The sequence below is a fragment of the Camellia sinensis genome, chromosome 3 (assembly GCF_055761805.1).
Source record: "Camellia sinensis isolate YWXY chromosome 3, ASM5576180v1, whole genome shotgun sequence".
In the NCBI taxonomy this organism is placed as follows: domain Eukaryota; kingdom Viridiplantae; phylum Streptophyta; class Magnoliopsida; order Ericales; family Theaceae; genus Camellia; species Camellia sinensis.
In genome coordinates this window covers 189,030,092-189,055,114 of record NC_138963.1, presented here as the reverse complement: position 1 = coordinate 189,055,114, position 25,023 = coordinate 189,030,092, and the positions used below count along the sequence as shown (strand labels likewise).

Here is a 25,023-nt window from a genome sequence, read left to right as displayed (position 1 = left end):
GCTGCTTCTATTAATGCCCAGAAGGTGGGTAGCTTGTGATTAACTAGAAACATTTTGTATCTGCTCAATGCCCCTTCTAGACAGATCTGAACCAGATAACTCTCCTCGACTGCTTCATGACAATCTACGGCCTTATCCTGAAACCTTTTGACGTAGTCAAGGATGTCTTCACTTTCTTGTTGCTTCTCTTTACACAATGTAAGTGTGGTCACCCTCTCCGCCACTTGAAAGAACTTGGAGTGGAATTTGTTAACCATTTCCTCCCAACTTCGAACAGAGTTTGGGGCCAAATTAACATACCAACTATATGCTCGGTCGGTGAGGGACTTAGAGAATTCTCTCAGTCGGAGGACGTGGTTTGAACCATGAATACCCAGAGTCTCGATGAATCGCACAACATGTTCTCGGGCATTTCCTTGTTTGCCGTCGAACTTGATGAACTTCGGCACTGTATACCCCTCAGGGTATGGATAGCTCAGCATCTCAATAGGGTAAGGCGGCTTGACGTTTGGATCAGGCAAAGAGGGTAAGGTCCTCTTGCCCCGTTCGAGATCGAACATGGCCTGCACATCGACGAGAGTGAGAAACTGCTGAGGGAGAGAGTTTGATGGTGGTATTCCCGGGACTTGGCTTGTGGACCCGAAGACTGAACTAGGGGCGACTTGGCCATTCTGGTGCTGCGAATTCATCATTGGTGAGGACATTTGACGATATTGGCCATCGGCGCCTACAGACAAGCCAGTTGGTGATGGGACATTGAATTGAGGCCCGTAAAGTTCACCGTACGGCGCTGCTATACCGGGTTGTGCTTGCAGATTTGTTGTTGGCACCAAAGGAGGCCCGCTTGGTGCTTGGGTAACATTTACTGGTGGCGTGACAAGATTAGGTACGGGCAGAGCTCCCTTTTGTGCCATCATGCTCCTTATGCTTTCCTGGACACCAACAGTCGCCGGAGCACCATTCATTACACCAGAAACTCCCCTAGTCACCATTGGATCTTGGCTTGGCACGCCATGGAGCCCGGGTATGGGCAAACTGCCGCCGCCTACTGTGGTTTGAGCATGTGTTACTGTGGCCGTGTTGCCATGAGCCATAGGCTGATTGGGGCCTACTTCTCCTTGGATTTGATTTTGCGCTCCGGCGGGAATAACTCCACCACCAGTTTGATTTCCGTTTGGCGCCGGTGCAAAGTTAGAACTCATCACCAACATGGTGTGAGTGAGATTTTGAAGAGTGGTAAGAATCTCTTGCTGAGTATTCTGAAGTCCTTGAATGGCTTCAAGCAAAAGTGGTTGATCTGGAGCCATGGTTCTGTCATCACCACCATTAGAGGATCCTTGTTGGTGAACTTCATCTTCTCCCGCCATCCTTGTTGGAGTTGTGTGGATTCCAGATCTCGTTGAGACCATTAACCAATCCGCCTCCCCAGCAGAGTCGCCAAAATGTAGGAGAGGGTTCAAGAAAAGAGTTGAAAAATTCGAAGATCTTCAAAGATCCTTGAAGAACAACTTCGAATTCTCTAGAAGATGATGAGAGGCTTAGATTCTTCAATGGTCTCAACTCAAGAAACACAAAAGAAAGAAGATGATGGAGATAAGAGATTGGGTGAAGAAGAAGGCAAAGTGGCTAGAGAAAGAATAATGGCAAGGCTCTCCCATGGATCTCCCACTTTCACTCTCAAGATTGATAATGGAGAAGGGAAATTAGTTCTTTCCCAAGAGTTAAAAATCTCCAAAATCCATCCCTTGTAAAGCTATGGGTGGGTGCTATTTATAGGCACCTCATGATGTAGGATGGAGCCCATGTGCAAGGCACATGGGGGATATTCTCTCTAACCACCTTGTCCGAGGAGGTGACCTCTCCGAGGAGGTGACTTCTCCGAGGATGAGAAAACCCCGAAGAGGAGATCAATCCCTCGGCGAACCCTTCTTCTTAGCCACACCTAACCAATGATCCCCAATCATCCCAAAGGGTCAGGGGTAGTCCCAGAGGACGTCCTGCCGCAAAATATTGCCGAGTCTCATGGACCCCCCGGGGTCGTGCCACCTCGACCCGGGTATAGGCTAGTTTAACCGAAGAGTGAATTTATCTCCACTCACCGTCCTCGGGATCGGGTCCTTTGTTCGAACTCCATTACGCCCATGGTTCTGGTGCGTAGATCCCGGAAAGCTCCGAGCCCGCAAGTGTTCTGGGACTCATTAACGGAGCGACTTCTAGATTGCGTCTGAATCCGTTCGAAGCCAAGTGTTTAGGACCTCTAGGTTCGTGGATCCGAACCCTTTCGAGTCTGAGTGCCTCGGATCTCTAGGCTTGCTTAATACCCTTTCGAGTCCGGGCCCGAGTAAGTCTCTAGGTTCGTGGATCCGAACCCTTTCGAGGCTTAGAGCCATTCAGCCCGTTTGACGGAGATAAATCCAAGCCCACCAATCTTGGACTTGCGATAAATTCGGGCCCACTGATCTTGGGCTATTGGGCCTAAATAATTTAGTGGGCTCAAATTAGCCCCTCTTACAGGCTTATATGGGTTGGGTTTGATGTGATGTGTTAGAGAGGTGATGTGATTTAAATAAGATGATGTGACTTAAATAGGATAGTGACTTTTTGACTTTTTGTATTATATAGTTTATACCAAACCAACCCTTACAAATATTTAAGTTTGATATTTCATGAAGAGGAGAGATTAAAGTGCTTTAAAATTTTATATTCTTTTCGCTAAATAATACATAGCTAATATTTTCAACATTTGTGACCTTGTATCGGATTAATAAGTAATGTATCTTGTAAAAAAATTAATTTATTTTCACAAAATAAAAGATCTCAATTAGTTTTTGTAAATAACTTTCAAAATCATCGGGAAAAAATTAAAATATATATTTTAAGGTGCTAAAATAGTAAAAATAGATCAATAATTTTAAATTCATACTCAGGCTTGCTTGAGAATTGATTTTTTAATATTTTTTTATTTTTTACAAACAAACGTGTAAAAAAAGAAAAAATATATATTAATTTTTTAATATTTTGATTTAATTTTTTTTAACTCTTAGAGATTTCAAAGATTTTATTAAAATTTTTACCAAATATTTCACATGAGTAAAATTCACATAATGTGAATCTCACACCTATATAGAATTTTTAATACTTCTAACATTGTCCTTAATTTTCACTTGCCAAATGTGGCCGGACAATCTATTTTGCCCTTAAATCCTATTGTTGTAAAAAAAATACTGAATAATGTTATATGTATCAATTAATGCATTAATTAGTATACCAATTGATGATGTGGTATAATTTAAAAAAATTTGATATTTATAATATAATTAATGAGTAAAATCAATAATAATGCATAACTAATATTAATACACTAATTAATACATGTAGTACTACCGTAAAATACTTGTGACTTCTTATCAGTGGCATTAATGCACGACTTTAATGCCCACAGAGGCATAGCTAGCTATGGCATTTCAAATGCAAAAAAAAGTTAATTGTAAAAGATTAAATATATAAAATATATATATATATAATGTACGATTAAAATTCATCTTGAATGCTATATAGACTATATTTAAAATAAATTTAAATTACATAATATGCTTTCTATTTATTTTTTTTTATGTTTTTATTTTGGTAAGAGCATAATATGCTTTCTATACACTTCTTAGTATTTTAATTATATATATATATAACACGCTATAGATTCAAATATAATTACAAGATTATCGTTAATACAAAATCGGATACGATCAAGTAAAATGATATATATTACTAATTTTTTTGTTACTATTTTGTATTATGCCTTTATGAATATTTATGATTAATTTTCTTTCTTTAAAAAAATTAATAAAAATAAATAATATCTTGACATGTGCTTTGATAGTATAAAATGTTCAAAAAGAAAAATGAAAAAATGATGTATTTCTAAAATTTTAATTTATTGTAGTAACGATTTTTATAACCTTATAAAAAAAATTACCAGTTAGTACAATTGATTAGAGTTATTACCCAATAGGTGTTGAGTTAGGTTTTTATGAACATATTAATTGAAAATTGTATTTTTTTGCTATTGAGAATCATTTGAAAAACGGCAAGTTTGTTGTGAGAATAAGTGTAAGTTGAGAATTATAGATTAATGACTTGGGTTGTAAGGGTAAATCCAAAAATATGAGCTTATTAATTTGCAACATGACTTATTAGATATTAAATCCTGTACGAGCACGAAATAATTTTTTCATATAATCCTGTTGATCAAGTTTGCACTCCTCCAAACACCATCGCTTTGCCACCTGAAAACACAAACATGTGCTAACCGACGAGTGTGTGTCGGAAACCCCTCTGATGCCTAAATCAACAATTAGACAATAGACAATAAGCTCTGTGTATTCTAGAATAAGAATTGTGATACATGTACATAGGTCCTGTCATGAGATTTTATAGATTCTGCCATGCACAATCCTAGTAGAACTTCAACTTTCTTTTGCAGAGTCTTCCTAGGAATCATACTCCATATGATAATGTCTATCCTGATAACACCCTACTCACTACCAATCAAGTGAGATGGTTTGCATAATCCTAGTAGGACTCTACTCTACTCAGCAGAGTCCTCCTAGGAGTCTCATACCCAAGAATAATGATTATCCTTAAAACATCCTCATCACTGCAAGCCAAATGAGATGGCCACGCCCTCATGCTCAAATATACATTCTTGACCGAGCTGTTTTATCTCGGTCCCCTGCCGTTCGGGCCGTGTGACTGGAAGCTGAGTTACCAAATGGCACCCTGCCGAGCTACACATAGCTCGGCCCTCTCTATTGACAACATCCTGATCCGATAAAGGATTACCTTCAGATAGCTAGGTCCAGGCCTTGGCAACCAGCCTAATGTCTTCTTAGCCCAAGACCGAGCTACACCAGCTCTTATCTCGGCCCATTGCGCGGCCCAACTTCCAAAGAAGACTCTTCCTAGCTCGGCCCAATTTGTTCACAAATTACCCTCTCAATTGCCCCTTAAATCCATCTGCGTAGCATGATTGGGATTATTTTCCTCCAGCCGAGCTAAGAACGCCCAACTCTGCCGAGCTAGAAAAGTTGCAGCCGGGCTAAGAATGCCCAACTCTGCCGAGCTAGAAAAGTTGTTCAGTTTCATAACTCGTTCGGCCCCAATAAGTCTTGTCAGTTGCTCAGCACGTCCTTCCACTAATCTGGCATGTCTAACACGATGTCATTCCTAGGATATGTGACGTGCCCCCATTATCCTCGTTCTCCTATTACAACCGTCATGTACCTCCAAAAATTTGAACAGCCCCGCCTTTTTGCCTTCAACATTTGTATCCTTCAAGTTCGCAATCGTACGAGAAGGCTTTCTTCTATGTAACCGGGCTATATGTCTCACCTTTTGTAATCATCTTCCAATTAACTAAAAATTTTGATCTCTTTGCTCGGTTACTGTGTTTCTTTTTCAATATTTTGCATCATTCCGACCGCATGTCTAGTCAAACTAATGAGCTTGGCCTTACCTGATCTTGCTAACCTTCTTTGGCCGAGATAATCATTTCGATCCAAGAGTTGAAAAATTTTGTTGGTCAAACCTGTCAATCTGCTTTGGTCAAGGTAACTACCATCCCAATCAAAAAGTGCAAAAGTTTTGTCGGTCAAACCTGCTAACCTGCTTTGGCCGAGGAAACTGTCATCCCGGTTAAAGAGTACAAAAATTTTTGTTGGTCAAACCTGTCAACCTCTTTTAGCCTAGATCCTTATCTCAGCGAAAGGGTGCAATAATTTTGTTGGTCAAACCTGCCAACTACCTTTAGCCTAGATCCTCATCTTGGCTAAAGGGTGCAAAAATTTTATTGGTCAAACCTACCAACCACCTTTAGCCTAGATCCTTATCTCGACGAAAGAGTGCAAAAATTTTGTTGGTCAAACCTGCCAACCACCTTTAGCCTAGATCCTCATCTCAACTAAAGGGTGCAAAAATTTTGTTAGTCAAATTTGCCAACCACCTTTAGCCTAGATCCTCATCTCGGCGAAATGGTACAAAAATTTTGTTTGTCAAACCTGCCAAACACCTTTAGCCTAAATCCTCATTTCGACTAAAGGATACTAAAATTTCGTTGAAATGAGTTGGTCAAACTTGCCAATCTCCTTTGCTCCCTATTGGGCAAAGATTTGTTAGAAAGAGTTGGTTAAACCTGCCAACCCACTTTGCCCCCAGTTGGGCAAAGACTTTTACACGGTCAGTCCTACTTGTTGACCGTGGTAACTCTCGCCAAAGGCTTTTTTCCTAGCATCACTGTTGTGCCAGACTCTGCCTTGATGCACGCCCCATCTTCCTCTACCTGGATGTGTTGGTGCACTCTCCCCATCAGGACTTCCATAGTAAGAGGCGGCGTCATTGTCATTGAATCTATCAATTTATTGTCTGTTGATAAACCTCGTTTGTACTGTGCGATAGCTAGGTTTATGGGGCAATCTCCAATCTGATTAAAAGTCTCCCAATACCGATTGTTGTAAGACTTCAATGTTTCCTTCTCACCCATATCTATGGAGAGCAACTGGTCAATCCCCACCGGTGTCTTGGTATTTGTTCTGAATCTGGTCACAAATGCCTCGGCAAGTTGCGCCCACAAAGCTATGCTACCTTCTGGCAACCTATCAAACCATGCCAAACCCAGGTCACCTAGGTTAGAAGGAAACATGATACACATCAGTGCCTCGTTTCGTCAATATACGACCATAGCCTAGCGAAAGTGGTGAAAGTGCATATAGGGGTCCGACTTCTCCTCATAAGTTATGAATTTAGGCTGATGGAAGCTTAAGGGTAATGGTGCGTTCTCAATTGTCGAAACGAACGGCCAGACAAGGCGTGCTTCTGGCATTCTAACCTCGACACTCCATTTGTTCTAGGAGCCAACCGTTGCAACACTGAGACTCTACAGGGGTCGCGAGCCTGAGTGTCTTAAGCCTTTTCCTGTAGCTCTGTATGCAGGTCCGCCGACCTAGGTAACTTCGTCTGCCTAGATGTTGTTTATTGTGGATGCGAGGGCCGATAACTGCTTCTCCCCGTATAAGACCTTTCGGTCCTCGTTCTTTCAGACCTGGAGTAACGAGTCCTGGAAGTCCTTGATTGTGTGTCGCCTGACTTGAGGCTTCTACTTTCAGCTTGTGATGGTGTGACTTGCCTATCACGATCTTTTGAGTAGCAAGAGTGCTTGTTGCCATTGCGTTTCTCTTCTTCTGCTACCCCTTTGCCTTTTATCTGGCGCTTCATCGTCTCCATATCCGCCGCCATCCTTCTTATCAATTCATCTTGCTCCCTTATGCGATCCTCCAGAACCTAAGGATCCATCATCCGCCTCTACTTGTCAGGGCTCTAAGAGCGATAAGGACTCAAGCCCCGTCTTTCTCGTATATCTCTCCGTGGGTTCCGTTGCTGGGATCTAATTCTGCCATGGCGGGACAAAAGGTAAACCTTTGTGCCTTCCGCCCCCTTCCGGGGTTTGCCCATCAATAGTAGGATGTGGTAAGTCTTCATTGTGCGGCATACATTTCAACTAAAGAGGAAACTCAATCAAAAGGTTTGTTCTTTGTGCGACTTCCCGCAGACAGAGCCAATTGTACGAGCGCGAAATAATCTTCTCGTATAATCCTGTTGATTAAGTTTGCACTCCTCCAAATATCGTTGCCACCTGAAAATACAAACATGAGTTAACCACCTGAAAATACAAACGTGAGTTAACCGGTGGGTGTGTGTCGGAAACCCCTCCGATGCCTAAGTCGGCAACTAGACAATAGACAATAAGCTCTGTGTATTCTAGAGTAAGAATTGTGATACATGTACATAGGTCCTGTCATGAGCTTTTATAGATTCCGCCCTGCACAATCCTATTAGGACTTCAACTCTCTTTAGCAGAGACCTCCTAGGAATTACACTCCCAAGGATAATGTCTATCCTGATAACACCGTACTCACTATTAATCAAGTGAGATGGTTTGCACAATTCTAGTAGGACTCTACTCTACTCAGCAGAGTCTTTCTAGGAGTCTCATACCCAAGGATAATTCTTATCCTTAAAACATCCTCATCGCTACAAGCCAAATGAGATGGCCACACCCTCATACTCAAGTATACATTCCTGACCAAGCTGTTTTATCTCGGTCCCCTGCCGTTCGGGTCGTGTGACTGAAAACCGAGCTACCAAATGGCACTCTGCTGAGCTACACATAGCTCGGCCCTCTCTATTGACAACATCTCGATCCGATAAAGGATTAGCTTCAGATAGCTAGGTCCAAGCCCTGGCAACTAGCCTAGTGTCTTCTTAGCCCAAGACCGAGCTACACCAGCTCTTATCTCGACCCATTGCGCAATCCAACTTCCAAAGAAAACTCTTCCTAACTCGACCCAATTTGTTCACAAATTATCCTCTCAAATCCGATTCATTGAACTAAGCCAATTCTCCCATATTTTAAACCCGTGAAATGCACACCTCATTTAATGGCAATAAAGGGCCAAAAATTTTGAAAGCTCATTAATTTCACCCAAAAATAACATATAACACCTATAAGTTTGAGAAATTTTTTTAGCATGGCATATAATCACATATCTAAAGCAAGGAATGATAGAAATTTATATTTTAAAATTTACAGTTAACTCACAGCGATAAAATAAAGAAATTGAGTCAGATATGATTAATTTGAGATAAAATATAAATTGATGTGCCTATCATTGATCATGAAATAGAGAGGATATAAATTGATAAAGAATACCTCAATATCTTAGAGAACTCATTATATTATGCCTTTTTTCTTTTTCAAAAAAAAAAAAAAAAGATTTGATTCTTATAACAAAATAAATTTTTAATTTTGTCAACTTAAATTTTAATCTTTTTGTTTTGTTTTTAATATAAACCATTTGTCTATTCCGTTAAGTAAAATTAAAGGAAAATTAATATTTTAGTTATTATACTATATAGGTATACAAAAAATATCTAAAATACTACTCCATTCGTCTCAAAATAATAGTTCATTTTGAAAATTTTCAACTTTTTAAGGAGACAAGTGATCATTGCACTTGAATTCAAATTTTAAAGTGTTAATTCAAAAAATACCCTTCTATTTTCATTTTAACATTTATTTATAATTATTTATAAAGGACAATTTTAGAAATTTCTAAATTTAAAGTTTTGACTTTTCAAAAATGAACATACATTTTGAGACAACAAAAAATGAGATAATGGACTAATAAAATGGGACAGATGAAGTATATTTAATTGAATTTAATGATTAATTTTTTATTTCTTTTTGGTGTCAATTTTACTTCACAAAAATAGTGAAATGGTCTAGATAGCATATAAATAAATAAATAAAATAGTGTTTAAATTGACAAAATTTAAAAAAAAAACACACACACACACACAACTTATTTTGTTACTGGGCTCAAATCTTGATTTTTTTATATTATAATTTTCCTACTTTTTAATATTAAATTTAAATTGGAGAATTTATTAAAAAATCCTTCTTTAAGTGCTTAAATCTCAGTTAGTCTATAAGATATTCTTATATGAATAAAGCTTGGTAGCTCGAGATTTTTCAGGCTCGACTGGCTTGAATTTCAAAATGACGTTGTTTTGATTTTTTTTCCCCCCTCTTTTCACTCTGAAATAGGGAGAAGAGAGAAGAAAGAGAAAAGAGGGAGAAAGAGAGACGCTGGGCTGTGTATAAACACAGATCTATATGTGTATGTATACACAGATCTGTGTATACACACAGAGTAACGGCGATGGCAACGACGACGGTAATGGAGGGTTTGCGACGGTGATGGCTGCTAATCTCTGTTCCTCCTCTCTTCTTCCTCCTCTCCTTTCTTCCTCTGTTATTCTCTCTTCTTCTTTCTTCCTCTTTTTTATCATTCTTCCTCTGTTCTTCTCTCTTCTTCCTCTGTTCTTCTCTCTTCTTCTTTCTTCCTTTGCTCCTCTGTTGCTGCGGGTTTGTTTTTTATTTTGATTTTAGATTTTGAATTTTTCGAAGAGTAGAGCAAAGTAAAAGGAGAAGGAAGAAGAGGAAGAAGAGAGCGGGAGAAAGAAAAAAAAAAGCACCAAAACAACGTCGTTTTGATATCTCAAGCCATTTGAGCCACAGTGAGCTACCTAGCAGGACTGTTCTTATATTCTAATAAACTCTATTATTTTAGACATTTGATCCCTTAAATCCTAATTTTCACGTTTAAGATAATTTATGAACAATTTTACCCTTATAAATATTTATAAACCCTTAGGTGCCGTTTGGTAACACTTACGTTTTCAGTTTTCTGTTTATATTTACAAAAATTTTAAAAACTCAAATAAAAACTTGTTTGATAAGATTTTTGATTTATAAATCAGTGGTCTCAGTTTATAAATTTGGCCAAAAAATGAAAACATAAAAAATGTGTTTTCGTTTTGAGTTTTGAGTTTTGAGTTTTGAGTTTTTTTTTTTTTTTTTTCCACCCAACACTAGCCACCACCCGCCACCATTTCCACCACCATCTTCCACCACCACCACCTGCCACCACCACTCACCACCCACCACCACCCACCCACTCGCCATCACCACCCACCCTTTGCCACCACCACCACCACCGCCACCAGCCACCCACCACCCACCTGCCATCCACCCGTCACAACCCACCACCTACCACTACCACCCGCCACCTACCTGACACCACCACTCACCACCCACCTACCACCACCATCCACCACTTGCCACCACTAGCCACCCACCACCACCAGTCACTTGCCACCCACTCGCCACCACCACCCACCCACCACCACCACCACCACCACCACCACCCACTCGCCACCCACCTGCCATCACTACCCACCACCCACCACCCACTCGCTACCACCAACCACCCGCCACCGTCACCCACTCACCCACCACCACCCACCATCCGCCACTTACCTGCCGCTACCACCTACCACTCGCCACCAACACTACCACCACCCACCCACTCGCTACCACTTACCACCCGCCATCGTCACCCACTCACCCACCACCACCACCACCACCACCACCACCCACCACCTACCTCCTACCACCCACCACCACCGGCCATCCGTCACCCACCTGCCGCCACCACCTACCACCCGCCATCAACACTACCACCATCCACTCGCTACCACCCACCACCGTCACCCACCCACCATCACCACCCACCCACCATCCGCCACCCACCTGCCACCACCAGCCACTCGCTACCACCCACCACCAGCCACTGTCACCCACCCACCCACCACCACCACCACCCGCCACCCACCCGCCATTCGCCACCCACCTGCCACCACTACCGCCACCCACTTGCTGCCACCCACTCGCTACCACCTACCACCAGCCACTGTCACCCACCCACCCACCACCATCACCCGCCACCCACCCACCCGCCACCATCCACTACCACCCACCATTCGCCACCCACTTGCCACCACCACCCGCCATCACCACCACTGCCCACAACCCGCCACCCGCCACCCGCCACCCACTCGCTACCACCCACCACCTGTCACCGTTACCTGCCCACCCACCACCACCAGCTACCCACCACCCACCGTCAGCACTTTCCACCACCGTCTTCCGCCGCCACTTGCCACCACTTGCAATTTCTCACTCTTTTTTATATTTTCAATTTTTTTTAAACATTTTGTCAATTACCAAACGCGTTTGTAGTTTATGTTTTTCTAAAAATAAACAAAAAATAAACAAAAATCAATTTATAAAATTTTTATAAATATAAACTGAAAACGTAAACGTTACCAAACACACCCTTAACAATTTGGTAGGCACTATTTTGGACTATTTTGAATTTTTCATGATATGGACATTCACATTAAATAAATTTGACTGTATGAACGTTAAAATTATGGAACATTCACACTCACAATGTGAACATTAATATGAGTTTTACTCTATTATTATTATCATGGATATTTTGATAACTATAACACTTATAAAATTTATTAAAATATAAAAAAATAATTTAAATTAAGTGAAATATAAATAGGTGGAAGGAGATTTATTAATAAATGACCATTAATATATATATTTTTTACTCTTTTACATTGCATTAGTAGCACGTCACATCTTAGCATTAATTTTTTCCCCTACGTGTCAAACATATATTGGTATCCTCTCAACAATATCATCCTATCCATTTAAAAATAAATAAATAAATAAATATTGTATAACAATTAAATCCTCACCAGTCTTGATAGAGAGCCACAACGCCCACCGCTCCCTCATTTAGTCATTTGCTTCCATGAAAATAATTGATAGAGTCACAACACCCACCACTTCAATAGGGTGGTTTTGAAATGACGATTAAAAATTAATTTTTTATTTTTTTTAATATTTTATGAAAAATATGTAAGTAATGTGATTTAAATAAGTTAAAAGTTAAAAATTAATTTTTAACCATCTTTTCAAAATAACCTTAGTCATTTGCTTTCATGACAACAAGATCAATATTAGGTCATTTTCAACCTTTTATTAAATTTAAATTTAATAAAAAAATGTATTAAAATTCAATTTTAACCATTTTATTATATCGATATTAAATGAAATGAGAGTTAAAATTTTATCAAAATTAAGGAGTTTTATCCTTTCATCAAATTTTGTAGTAGTTCTCCCAGACAGCCGACCTTTCTTTATCTGAATGTCAATTTTCACTCATGGTCAGACGCTTGTCCAGAAATTCTCCCGAACAATTGGGCTTTGTGACAAGATTTAATGAAAATTTTAAGTTTATTATTAAAGTGCATTATATCATGTCAAACTTTTCAATTTAAAAAAATTTGATGAAGCGTGAGAGATACTCTTAGGCATCAACAATTTTTAAATTTTCATATTACTAGATACAAAATAATGGGTCTCATTGATATTTATTAAAATAGACTTATATATTTATCTTTGTATAAGAAAATTGAATAAAAAATTCATTTATGTAATATTGCTTTCATAATAATGATAAAAAAAAAAAAATTGAAAAGCAGACGAAAGGTAAAATATGTAGAATTTTATTTAGTATGTTACATCACACAAATTTAAGTATGAACTATGCATTTTAAAAATAAAAAAAAAAAAATTGATACCCCCATTTTTGATGACCTCACAAGTTCCAATTGATTTGTAACCACTCATTTTGTTTCTTGTTTTTTTTTTTTTTTGTTTTCCCCTCTCTCTCCTTCCTTTCTCTCACAAATGCTATGGGGGTGTGGAGGTTGTGGGGGTCTAAAGCATAGTCATTTTTTTTTTTAGTATAATCTTGGGGATATTACAATTAAGTGAAAAGTATTAAGTGAAAAGTGAGTAACGTAGTTATGAATTAACGAAGAATTGTCAATAGAGGTGGAAAAAGAAAAATAATTAAAAAAAAGGTCAAATCGATCCCTTAAATTACCAAAATAGCCTTCGTCTATCTTTTTCCTCTACAACTTTGGCTGCCATCTACCATTGTCATGCCCTTCCCCATTCCCAAGCCCCTCTCCCATGCACCCCTTTACTCCCACCACCTCTCCGACCCTTCTTCATACACTTCACGGTCACAACTCCCCCTCTCTTTTTCGTCATTGACAATGTCTACAAGACACTTTCAATAAATGAAAGATCTTATTAAACTCATTTAACAATCAATATCTTTTCCTAACAACTTTTTCCTCTCAACTATGTAACAATTCACATTTATGTCTTAGTCATCTTCATGAGCATTTGTATGATTATGACTCGTTAAGCTTGTATTTGTATGTTTATGACTTGTTTTGCCTAAGTAAGGTCCATGTCTTGTTTTGTGTTTATGTGATTTGCCTAAGTGTTGTGTACATGCTTTGTTTCTTCCTTGGTGTCTCAAGCCTAAGCTATGTTAAGCCTAGATCATTCCAAGCCGAGGTCATCTTCAGTCTAAAATTATCTTGGAACCACTTTGTTTGACCTCCACCTTCACCCTGACATATTGGCCGAGATGTCATTATCTAGGCCGAGGTGTTCATCACCAAGGCCGAGATGTGTACTATCTAGGCCGAGATGTTACCTTTCCACCTAAGTGATCTTGTCCTGGAGTGGTATGACCTAGACCGAGGTGTAGCACATCTAGGCCAAGGTGTGGCACAGCTTAGTCAAGTGTTGTCCTTCCTAGCCGAGGTCATTGTCACCTTAGTTGCCGAAGCTTTGTCCTTAGCTGATGTCATCACTTGCCGAAGTGCCTTACCGGATAGCTTGTTAGATACACTTTGTCTTACACATGTCTTGTCAATCTATCACCTTTTTTAGGAGAGCCAACCAGCCGTTGCCACGTGTTTGAGCTGAGTGTTAAGTCAGCCGGCAGAGGGAGAAACCTTTCATTTGTTATATCCTTGTTTTTGAAGAAGAGAGAGAAGCTCTAGAAGAGGGAGTGGAGTTCTTGAGGGAGAGTAGATTTCCAAGCTTGATCCCTAGAGATCGAACCGTTAGATCCGTGTTCTAAGGTTAGATTCTTGATCTACCCATGTTGTTCTTTATGTTCATGTTATTGCATTGCATGATTGAATATGACTTGTAAGCCATGCATTGCTTTGAATTTCAGTTTTAGAAAGAGAAAATAGTATTCATGTGTTCTTCAAGAAAAGTCATGTTTTGATCCGAAAGTTTTTATCAAGATGCATGTTTTTGTGTTTGTTTCCATATGATCTTCAAGCATGGATACCCAGGTCCATGTTTTCGAACTCATAGCATGAAATCCCAGATTTTTGTAATAAAGAAGTTATGATTTTAGCATTCATATTCTTCATGGTCTTCATGTTTATGTTCTTCATGTTCTTCACGGGTGGAAACCCAGATCTCCAGACCTCACTTCCCCAGGTGTAGTCGCCGAGATCACTCTTACCTAGACTTTACACTTAGGCCAAGCATCGTATCTCACCTTGGCCTACCTTGCATGATCACTTACATCTTTAGCTTGTCTTGCGTACACCTCGACATGCAGCCGCACGTCGAAGTCTAGGTAACCCATCTCGGTCAGGAGGTGTGGGACGTCGGCAAAGACCTGGTTGGTACCCAGCATGTCTTCCTGACATGTAAAACAGTGTTTTGACTTCCAGCATGTTTTCCCGAGATCACTTGCATGCATGTAAGACTTGTTTTGAGAAGTATGTTCAGTATACTTTGCCATGTGTTTGTAGGACTTGGACCTTTGTCTTGATCCCGACGTCCGAAGAGCTATGTGAGTGGTATTTTTAATACAGCTATGTTATAAAGTTTTGATAAAGCTTTGCCTTGTTTTGATAAAAGTATTTGTTAAGCATGAATGATATCCCTATTTTATGTATCAAGTATAAGCTTTGTTTTGGATGACATTCTTGGAACCATCCTTTCGTGTTAGGGGACGTTAAGCCTAAGTAACACTGTCCTTTCGTGTTAGGGGACGTTAAGCCTAAGTAACACCGTCCTTTCGTGTTAGGGAACGTTAAGCCTAGGTAACATAGTCCTTCCGTGATAGGGGACTTTAAGCCTAAGTAGCATAGTCCTTTCGCGTTAGGGGACGTTAAGCCTAAGTAACACCGTTCTTTCGTGTTAGGGGACGTTAAGCCTAAGTAACACCGTCCTTTCGTGTTAGGGGACGTTAAGCCTAGGTAACATAGTCCTTCCGTGCTAGGGGACTTTAAGCCTAAGTAGCATAGTCCTTCCGTGCTAGGGGACTTTAAGCCTAGGTAGCACCGTCCTTTTGTGCTAGGGGACGTTAAGCCTATGTAGCACCCTTGTTAAGATATCGGCCACCGACGGACTATGAACGGGTGTGCTCGATGCCGAGGTTATGCTTTTGTTTTGCCCGGAATGTCATCACCCCATGTTTTAAGTTGACGTATGTTAAGTATCCCAAACAAGTTTTGAAAAACCAAGGTTTGATTGATGTTTTATTTCAAGTCAAGCTAAGCTATGTTATGTATGGCTTTGATAAGGATATACTATGTATTGTTTGAAAAGATCTCGGTATCATTCATTTAACCCCTTTATTACTTATACCATTCACTGAGTATCCAAGCTCACCCTCCCTATGTATATATGTAGGTAACAAGCAAGAAGTCGGCTACACCGAGATGTGTGTTTTGTATGTATGTTATGTCGGCAGTGAGGATGTCGGCAATCTGGAAGATTATGTTTCTCGATTTGTAGTTCAAGTGTTTTTTTTGTATATGTCGGCTTGAGAAGCCTTTTATCAAGATGTAATATGTATTTTGTTTTGGTTGTATTCAAGTTTTAAAGCTATGTAAAGATGTATGCCATTCCATTTGACTTATGCACGGCTTTTATGGACTAATTAGATTTGTATGTATTGCTTCCGCACTTGTTAGCCCCCTATGTAATACTTTGATTATGTGTGAATTTTGAAAGTTGGCCTCCGGTAATCTCAGATTACTGGCCATCACGGCACCATCCTACTAGGGGCGGTTTGGGGTCGTGACAAACTAATTAAGATTGAAATGTTCACTTAATTCAATTCTTACCACTAACTTTCCCAGTTGGTTGAGGGCAAGGGACCAAGGACCTAGGAGTATGCTCCTCACTAGGTCTCAGGTTCGAATCCCACCCCCAGCTGGCTACTGGCGGGCCACTGCGTCTTTGCCCGGTCGATCAGCTCAGGGCCCCGAGATTAGTCGAGATGCGACACTCCGAAGGGATGCTGGCCCGGACACTCGGTTATCAAAAAAAAAAAAAAAAACTTTCTAATTTAGAGTATAAAAAACTGAACCAAAAAAACATATAGTAGAGCACTTTTAAAAAATTTAAAATATAATTTTTTTTTTTTACATAATTTAAGAAAGGGGCATTATTATAATTTTATAAAACACAAATTAAATATAAATTTCATATATAAGAGAAATAATATAAATATGCAAAAACCCAGGGCACGTGACCCCTCCCTCCGCCTGTGTGTGTATATATAGAGAACGCATGATAATCTCCCTCTATCCCTCTCTTCCCAGCTTCCTCTCTTATCTCTGTCTCTGTCTAACATGGTGTCAACCGACGATGTCGAAAACCCGGTACACAACATCAGGCTGTCGTCGGTGGTGCCGGCGAGGGTGACCGGAGACGACAAGGTCCATGAACTAACCAACATGGACTTAGCCATGAAGCTTCATTACATAAGAGGACTCTACTTCTTCGACAGTGACTCGGTCCGAGGTTTAGATATCTCACAGCTCAAGACACCAATGTTTCAATGGCTAGATCTCTACCACCTAACTTGCGGGAGGATCCGACGGTCAGAAAAAAACGGCCGACCATTCATCAAGTACAATGACAGCGGTGTTCGGATCGTCGAAGGTAGCTGTAGCAAAACACTAGATGAATGGCTGGGATTGAAGGACCGTTGTTTAGTTGATGATGATCAGCTTGTTTATTGTCAAGTCGTTGGTCCTGATCTTTGTTTTTCTCCACTTGTTTTTATCCAGGTAATTTATTCTTCATTAATTTAATTTTTGTAGTTTATATATTTAGGGAAAGACTATACGCAATTTATAAATAAAAAAAAAATGTTCATATTTTTTTTAAGTTACAATCAAATAATATGAGACATAAGTAAATATTTCATGAGTCATAAGTAAAATAAAATTATAAATAAAAAAATTGGACATAACCAAAAAAAAATGATATAACTTAGAGATGTATAAGGTAAGGATATGTATAGTTGAATTTCTCATATATTTATATATAAAAAAAATGTAAAAACAGAATTTTTTTTATAAAAGAAAATGATATTCAAAATATTAAAAGTTTAGACAATAATGATGTAACAGTGCCGCCAGTGACAAATTTGAAAATATAATATTAGTTCCTTTAGGTGTATATAAATAAAATTGAAAATTGAAAATTAAATGTTAAATTTTTTAAACTAAAAAATTGTTTAATAAAAATTTAAGTACTGAATTAAAAATAAATTATTTGATATGTATAAAATTAAATTTGAAATTTATTATTTTTAAATTATATATTTCAATTTTTATATTGTGATGGTGGTGGTGGTAGTGGTGATGATATGATGGTGATGGTAGTGGTAGCGGTGGCGATGGCGATGGCGATGGCGATGGTAATGGTGGTAGTGGTAAAGGTGGCAGTGGTGGTGGTGGTGGTGGTGGCGGCGGCGGTGGCGGTGGTAGCAGCGGCGGTAATGGTGACGGTGGCATGGTGGTGGTCGTGGTAGCGGTAGTGATGGCGATGGTGGTGGCTAGGGTTGCAAATGAATAGAATTGTTCGTAAACAGGCTCGACCTCGGCTCGGTAAGAGCTCATTCGAACTCGGTTCATTAAATTTTTTTTACATTCAAGTTCGAGCTCGTTAAATTTTTAATAAATCAGCCTAAATATTTTAAAATTCGGCTCGTTAGCTGGTTCGCTTAATATTTATTATTTATCTATTAAATAACTAGCCTATCACCCGTGCTATGCACGGAATAATTATAGATATTTATATTTGTTTTAGAATTTTTTTAATATATAAATTCTGTTTTTTAAGATTTTTTATAAAAAATAATTTAACAATCTTATCACTAACTATAGTGTATAAGAGAAGTTGAAAAAGGTACTGCAGTAACTATGCATGGATTGTATCTATAATTATTTATATGAGAGGATTTTAAATGTTGATTAGGAGATTTTGACCAAATCAATAAATGCAAGAATGTGGAAAAACATGTGGATTGGAAAAAATTAATAAATGTTGATCAAGAGATTTTGATCAAATCAATAAATGTTGAGATTTTTATTTTTATTTTTAAATTAAAAAATCAGGAAATTTAGATTAGGATATTGGAGCTCCCACAAGGTTTGGGGTTAGAAACTCCCTTTTCCTTAATATATACTAGCATATCACCCGTGCTATGCACAGATTGTGTTTACAATTATCTATATATGTGAATTGTGATTTATAAATGTCTTTTTTTTTTAAATGTCTTCTTTTTTTCCTTTTTTATATTATATTAAAGTTTAATATGTTGATAATAATCATATGTGTTAGACTTTTCAAGTAATTAAATGTCTTTTTTTTTATTGTATTATATTAAAGTTAATATTTTGATAATAATCATATGTGTTAGACTTTTCAAGTAATTAAATGTCTTTTTTTTATTGTATTATATTAAAGTTAATATTTTGATAATAATCATATGTGTTGGACTTTTCAATAAATTTTTTTTATGCTTGTTCTTAATGCATTAAAGTGTTATTACGAGAGATAATAATCATATGTATTGAGACTTTTCAGGAAATTCACATGTGTTGGATTTCAAAGAATTTTTTTTATACTTGTTCTTAATGCATTAAAGTGTTATTATGAGGGTAAGACTTCGGGGTTGGGAAAAATTAATAAATGCTAAGGGTTTTTTTTTGAATTGTGATTTTTAAATGTTTTTTTTTTTTTTCAAATGTCTTCTTTTTTTCATTTTTTATATTATATTAAAGTTTAATATTTTGATAATAATCATATGTGTTAGACTTTTTAAGGAATTAAATGTCTTTTTTTTATTATATTATATTAAAGTTTAATATTTTGATAATAATCATATGTGTTAGACTTTTTAAGAATTTTTTTTTTATACTTATTCTTAATGCATTAAAGTATTATTATGATGGACAATAATCATATTTGTTGGGACTTTTCAAGAAATTCATATGTTGGATTTCAAAGAATTTTTTTTATGTTTGTTCTTAATGTATTAAAGTATTATTATGAGGGAAAGACTTGGGGGTTGGGAGAAATTAATAAATGCTAAGGTTTTTTTTTTTTAAATCAAGAAATTTAGATTGGGAGATTGGAGCTCCTACAAGGCTTGGGGTTAAAAACACCCTTTTGCTTAATATATCGTATAGATTAAAGTTTAAAAAACCCCTTATTATATTAAAGTTTAATATTTTGATAATAATCATTTGTGTTGGACTTTTTAAGAATTTTTTTTATGTTTGTTCTTAATACATTAAAATGTTATTATGAGAGATAATAATCATATGTGTTGGGACATTTCAAAAAATTCATATGTGTTGGATTTCAAAGAATTTTTTTTATGTTTGTTCTTAATGCATTAAAGTGTTATTATGAGGGTAAGACTTGCGAGTTGAGAGAAATTAATAAATGCTAAGATTTTATTTTTTTTTTAAATCAAAAAATCAGGAAATTTAGATTGGGAGATTGGAACTCACACAAGACTTGGGGTTAAAGATCCCCTTTTACTTAATATATAGTATAGATATAAAAATATATATAAAAAATAAGATAGATATGTTATTTATATATTTAAAAAATATAAATGTAATAATAGTTAACTATAGATAGTACATTTATATAATAGTGGTAGTAGATATTATTATTTTGATAAAATATTGACTTTTTTTAGAATGTTTATATATATATATATAATTGTATAATCAAAGTTTAATTGTAACTTTAGTTTGATATGCAAATATGAATTTATAAATTTTTTGGCTTGTTAAGGTTTGTGAATAGGCTTAAGCTCGAGTCAAACCTAAGCCAACTTGACTCAAGCTTGGTTCTTTAAATTTTTATTGAGCTCGAGCTCTAAAATCTTAATAAACAAGCCCAAACATAATAAAACTTGGCTCGGTTCAGCTCGTTTACGCCCCTAATGGTTGTAGTAGCATGGTGGTAGTGGTGACGACGGTGGTGGTGGTAGTGGTGATGATAACGATAGCGATGGTGGTGGTAAGTTTATAATAGTGTATACTGATACTTATGTTTAGTATTTATAAATTCAGTCAGAATTAAATAAGTTTCATATGATTTAAAATTTTCTTAAATTTTAACTTACATTTTAAGAGGCACTTAAATTTTTAAGTAATATCAATTGTGATTATCAAACAGATTTAATTGATTATCACTTAATACATTCAGTATTAAGTGCTGAATCATGTTATCAAACACCCCCTTAATGGATCGTTTAATTACTTTAAAAGATAAACATATTAGATATTTCAAAATGATGAAATATCCCAAACCAACACAAACTAATAGTTGCTTATCAAAAAAAAAAAAAAAAAAAACACAAACTAATAGTTACATTTATTTCAAAGAAAAATGTTAAATGTTGGTAAAATATTTGGGATTCTTAGCATTACTCTAATTCAAAATGGCTTAGATCTGTTCAAAAATGACTCAGATTTGTTCAAAATGATGAAGATATTTCAACAGATAGTGGGATTGTAGAGAGAGATAGAGAAAAAGTGTTGGATTCTGAACATATTAGATTTTTAATAGATTGATTTTTTCAACAAATAATTTTAACAAACATATTTTTTTTACAAAAAATTTAACAAATAGATAGATTTTTTAACAGATAATTTCAACAGATAGGAATTTTGAACATAAAAGAATTTTAACAGTTAGAAATTTCAATATATAGTAAAAAAAATTAAACAGATAAGGAAAAAAATTAAACAGATAGTCAAAAAATTAAATAGATAAAAAAATATTTAAACAAATAGTCAGAAAATTAAACAGGATAAGAGGTAAAATTGAAAATAAAATATTCTCAAAAACAATAAAAGAATTTCTCAACAAATAAAAATATCTACTAAATCTAATACCTTATATTTAAATTAGATTTTTTAACAATTTTCTCTCTCTCTATATTTTTTTCTTTCCCTGATAAAGGGCTTCATTCAATAAAATACTATACAAATGATGATAGGTCACTCTCAAGTTTTGCCGTGTTTGTGCAAGTAGTTGGACGTAGTGAAAAGTATTAGAGCATCTCCAAATTTTTATCAAATTTTTTATTAAATTTAAATTTAATGATAAAAAGTTAAAAGTGAATTTTAATTATTTATCAAATCAAGGAAGAGGTAATATTTTCACATCAACAGTCATATTTTTATTCAAATGTGCTGAAATTTACACCCACAGAAAAATATATATTTTCCTTGTTTTTTATTTTTCAAAAACACTTTTCAAAAAATTTTACTTTCTTATTTTTCTTGTTTTTTTATTTTTACTGATTTTTTTTAATTTTTTAAGTAATTTTTTTAATTTTTAGACACACCTAACATAAATACACATAAAACGTATAATTTTTGTGAAAAAAATCTTTTAAAAATTCACTAAATATCAAAAATATAAAAAAAAAATACGAGTATTTAGTATATTTTTCATATTTTTATGTATTTATTAATTTTTTAAAATATTTTTTCACAAATTTTTTACTTTTTAGATACATCTAAGTAAGGTGCATCTAAAAGGGAAAAAAAATTCTTAAAGTTTTAAAAATATTCACTAAAAATAAAAATAAAAAAACACAAAAAACAAAAACTTAATTTTTAAAAAACTTAATCCAAAAAAATTAAAACCAAACACACACATTAGTTTGAAAATATTTTTTAAAAAAAAAACAAAAAAATAGTAAAAATTGAAATGTTTCATAACAGATCAAGCTTTCATAGTGGATCATGATTTCATATTGGAATAAATAAATAAAATTTAAATTTTATTTCATACATATATATTTTTTCTGTTATAAATTAACATTCAAACATGAAAAACTTGTGTATATACACAGCCCTCATTGGTCATGAAAGAAGTCATGGATTTGTTTTGGGAGTAACACAACATGATGTATGGAAATTGGAAAATAATAATGCTTGAGACCACTGAAAGTGATGCTATAAAAGTACCACTAGTGATGTGACAGTGGACGGAGCCCACTACTTGTGTTTTTTTTTTATTTTTTATTTAAAGTGCTTGCCAACTCATTAGTGGTGTTTTAGAGCACCACTTTTAGTGGGATGTATTATTACCGATTGAAAAAAGATCACAAATGTAAGGGACTGGACTGTCTCCGGTCCTTCGTCGGATTGGACAATCCAGTTTCGCCCAGTGAGCCAGGTTTTAGACGTCACTTTTATAATTTAAAACGATGGTATTTTAAGATTCGTCAAATATAAAAATTAATTCGATCAGATAACGAAAATCGTGTATTCGGATCAATTTTATATGAACCATTTATTTTCTCATCATTTATTTTTTTCATACAAAGCTTATCCGAATACATGGTTATCGTTATCCAATTGACTTGATTTTTTACAAAGATGATATACTCGACGAACAGTAAAATATGAACGGTTCAAATCATCAAAACGAGATTCAAAAGTGGACCTAATGGGCCGAACAACGCCTCTTCAATTTGATTTGGGACTGGAGAGAAGCCGGTTCCTAAATGTAACCCAAAAAAATAAAATAAAATAACTTATATTTTATTTAATATGTTTTATGTTCTATATTTTCAAATTTAATATCCAAAAAACTATAAGAGTCAAGTAAGTATTAATTATGAGGGTGATACTAGAAGTTAATTGAATATTTGTAATCACATAATAAGATCACATTTATTTAAATAAACAAAAATAAATTTTAATAATTTCTTTAAATCTAATCATAAAATCACGAATGTTTCATTAAATTAATTTCTTTCGTGAATAATATATTTAACAAATAATTGAATTACCAAAATAGACCCGTGCGACCCTAATTTTTTGAACATAATACAATCCCAAGTGACTTATTTATTTATTTCCTACATTATTTCAGTTCACATGGTTCAAATGTGGAGGATTATCCGTTGGACTCAGCTGGGCCCACATCCTTGGTGATGCATTCTCGGCTTCAACATTCATCAACAAGTGGGGCCAGATCATGGCAGGTCATACTCCTCTGCCACCTCAGCCTCTCCGCAACATCCCAAACTCCGAAATTTGCCAATTCCCACCTACACTTTCCGAGAAACCATTTTCCATGAAAATGGTTGAACCAGTTGGTGATTATTGGCTAACTGCCAATGACTGCAAAATGGAATCACATTCCTTCCATATTACTCCAAAAAAACTTGATCATATACTCTCAATGACCTCTGGCCTAAACCAAGCTACTCAATCTCAATTTTTTGAAATCCTCGCCGCGTTAATGTGGAGATCTCTAGCTAAGGTAAGGGGAGAATCCGAGCCAAGGGTGGTGACGATATGTAAAAACAATTCCCACAACAGAGGAAATGAAATCCCGAGTAACGGCCAAGTGATTGGCATTGTCAAAGCCGATTTCAAGGTTGAGAAGGCGGAGTTACTAGAATTGACCAAGTTGATCGGTGAAAAAATGGTGGATGAGAGAAATGTCATTGAGGAGTTAGTGGAGAGAAAAAATGAGAAATTGGATTTTATAGTGTACGGTGCCAACCTCACATTCGTAGATTTGGAAGAGGTAGATATTTATGGGTTGCAACTAAAAGGGAAGAAACCGGTTTTTGCAAATTATATGGCTGCTGGGATTGGCGATGAAGGGACGGTTTTGGTGCTTCCAGGACCAGAAAATGGCAAACAAGGCAATGGAGAGGGAAGAACAATAACAGTGATCCTTCCTGAAAATCAAATGGTTGGATTGAAGAATGCACTCAGAAAAGAGTGGGGTATTTTTTGAAGTTAAAATTATGGTCGTGGAAAATACCCCTTAATTCGTCAAAATCGTATTGATTCGTATCAATTTGGATTACTTTATCCGTTAATTGTGGATTAAACTTTAAAATTTATAATTCGCTTTTAAAACCGCTCCGCTCTATTACAGTTAATGCATATATATGTTTTAATCTCTAATGAAATTTAAAGTAAAAATAAATATGAGAGAGATTTAATGTGAAATTTATTACAAATTAGTAGTATATGTATGAAACATATCATGTAAAATTAATTTGTATTATATATATAAAAAATATTATGTAAATTGGTGTTATATGTTATATAAATGTTTAATAATTAATTAGAATAATTTTTAATCTGTCAACTCACTTAAAACCACCTAAATCCTAATTTGCTGGTCTGCCATTCAATTTATAATTTTACTCTCCGCTTGTTGGAACCGCACCACACATCGTGCTAATTAAAATGGATCCCAAAGTGCCTGAACACTGGATGAATAAATAAATCATGATGGAATTAGGCATATAATATATATATAAATATATAACTATTTAGTAATTT

General features: G+C 36.0%; 1 protein-coding gene across 1 annotated transcript; it reads left to right on the top strand.

Annotated features, from left to right (window-relative positions):
* Positions 1–16,939: 16,939 nt before the first annotated feature.
* LOC114286001 (protein ECERIFERUM 2) lies at positions 16,940–24,684 on the top strand. Its single transcript, XM_028229087.2, has 2 exons — positions 16,940–17,451; positions 23,588–24,684. Exons 1-2 carry the CDS (start codon positions 17,011–17,013, stop codon positions 24,464–24,466), a joined length of 1,320 nt encoding a protein of 439 aa, XP_028084888.2. The 5' UTR covers positions 16,940–17,010; the 3' UTR covers positions 24,467–24,684.
* Positions 24,685–25,023: the final 339 nt, after the last annotated feature.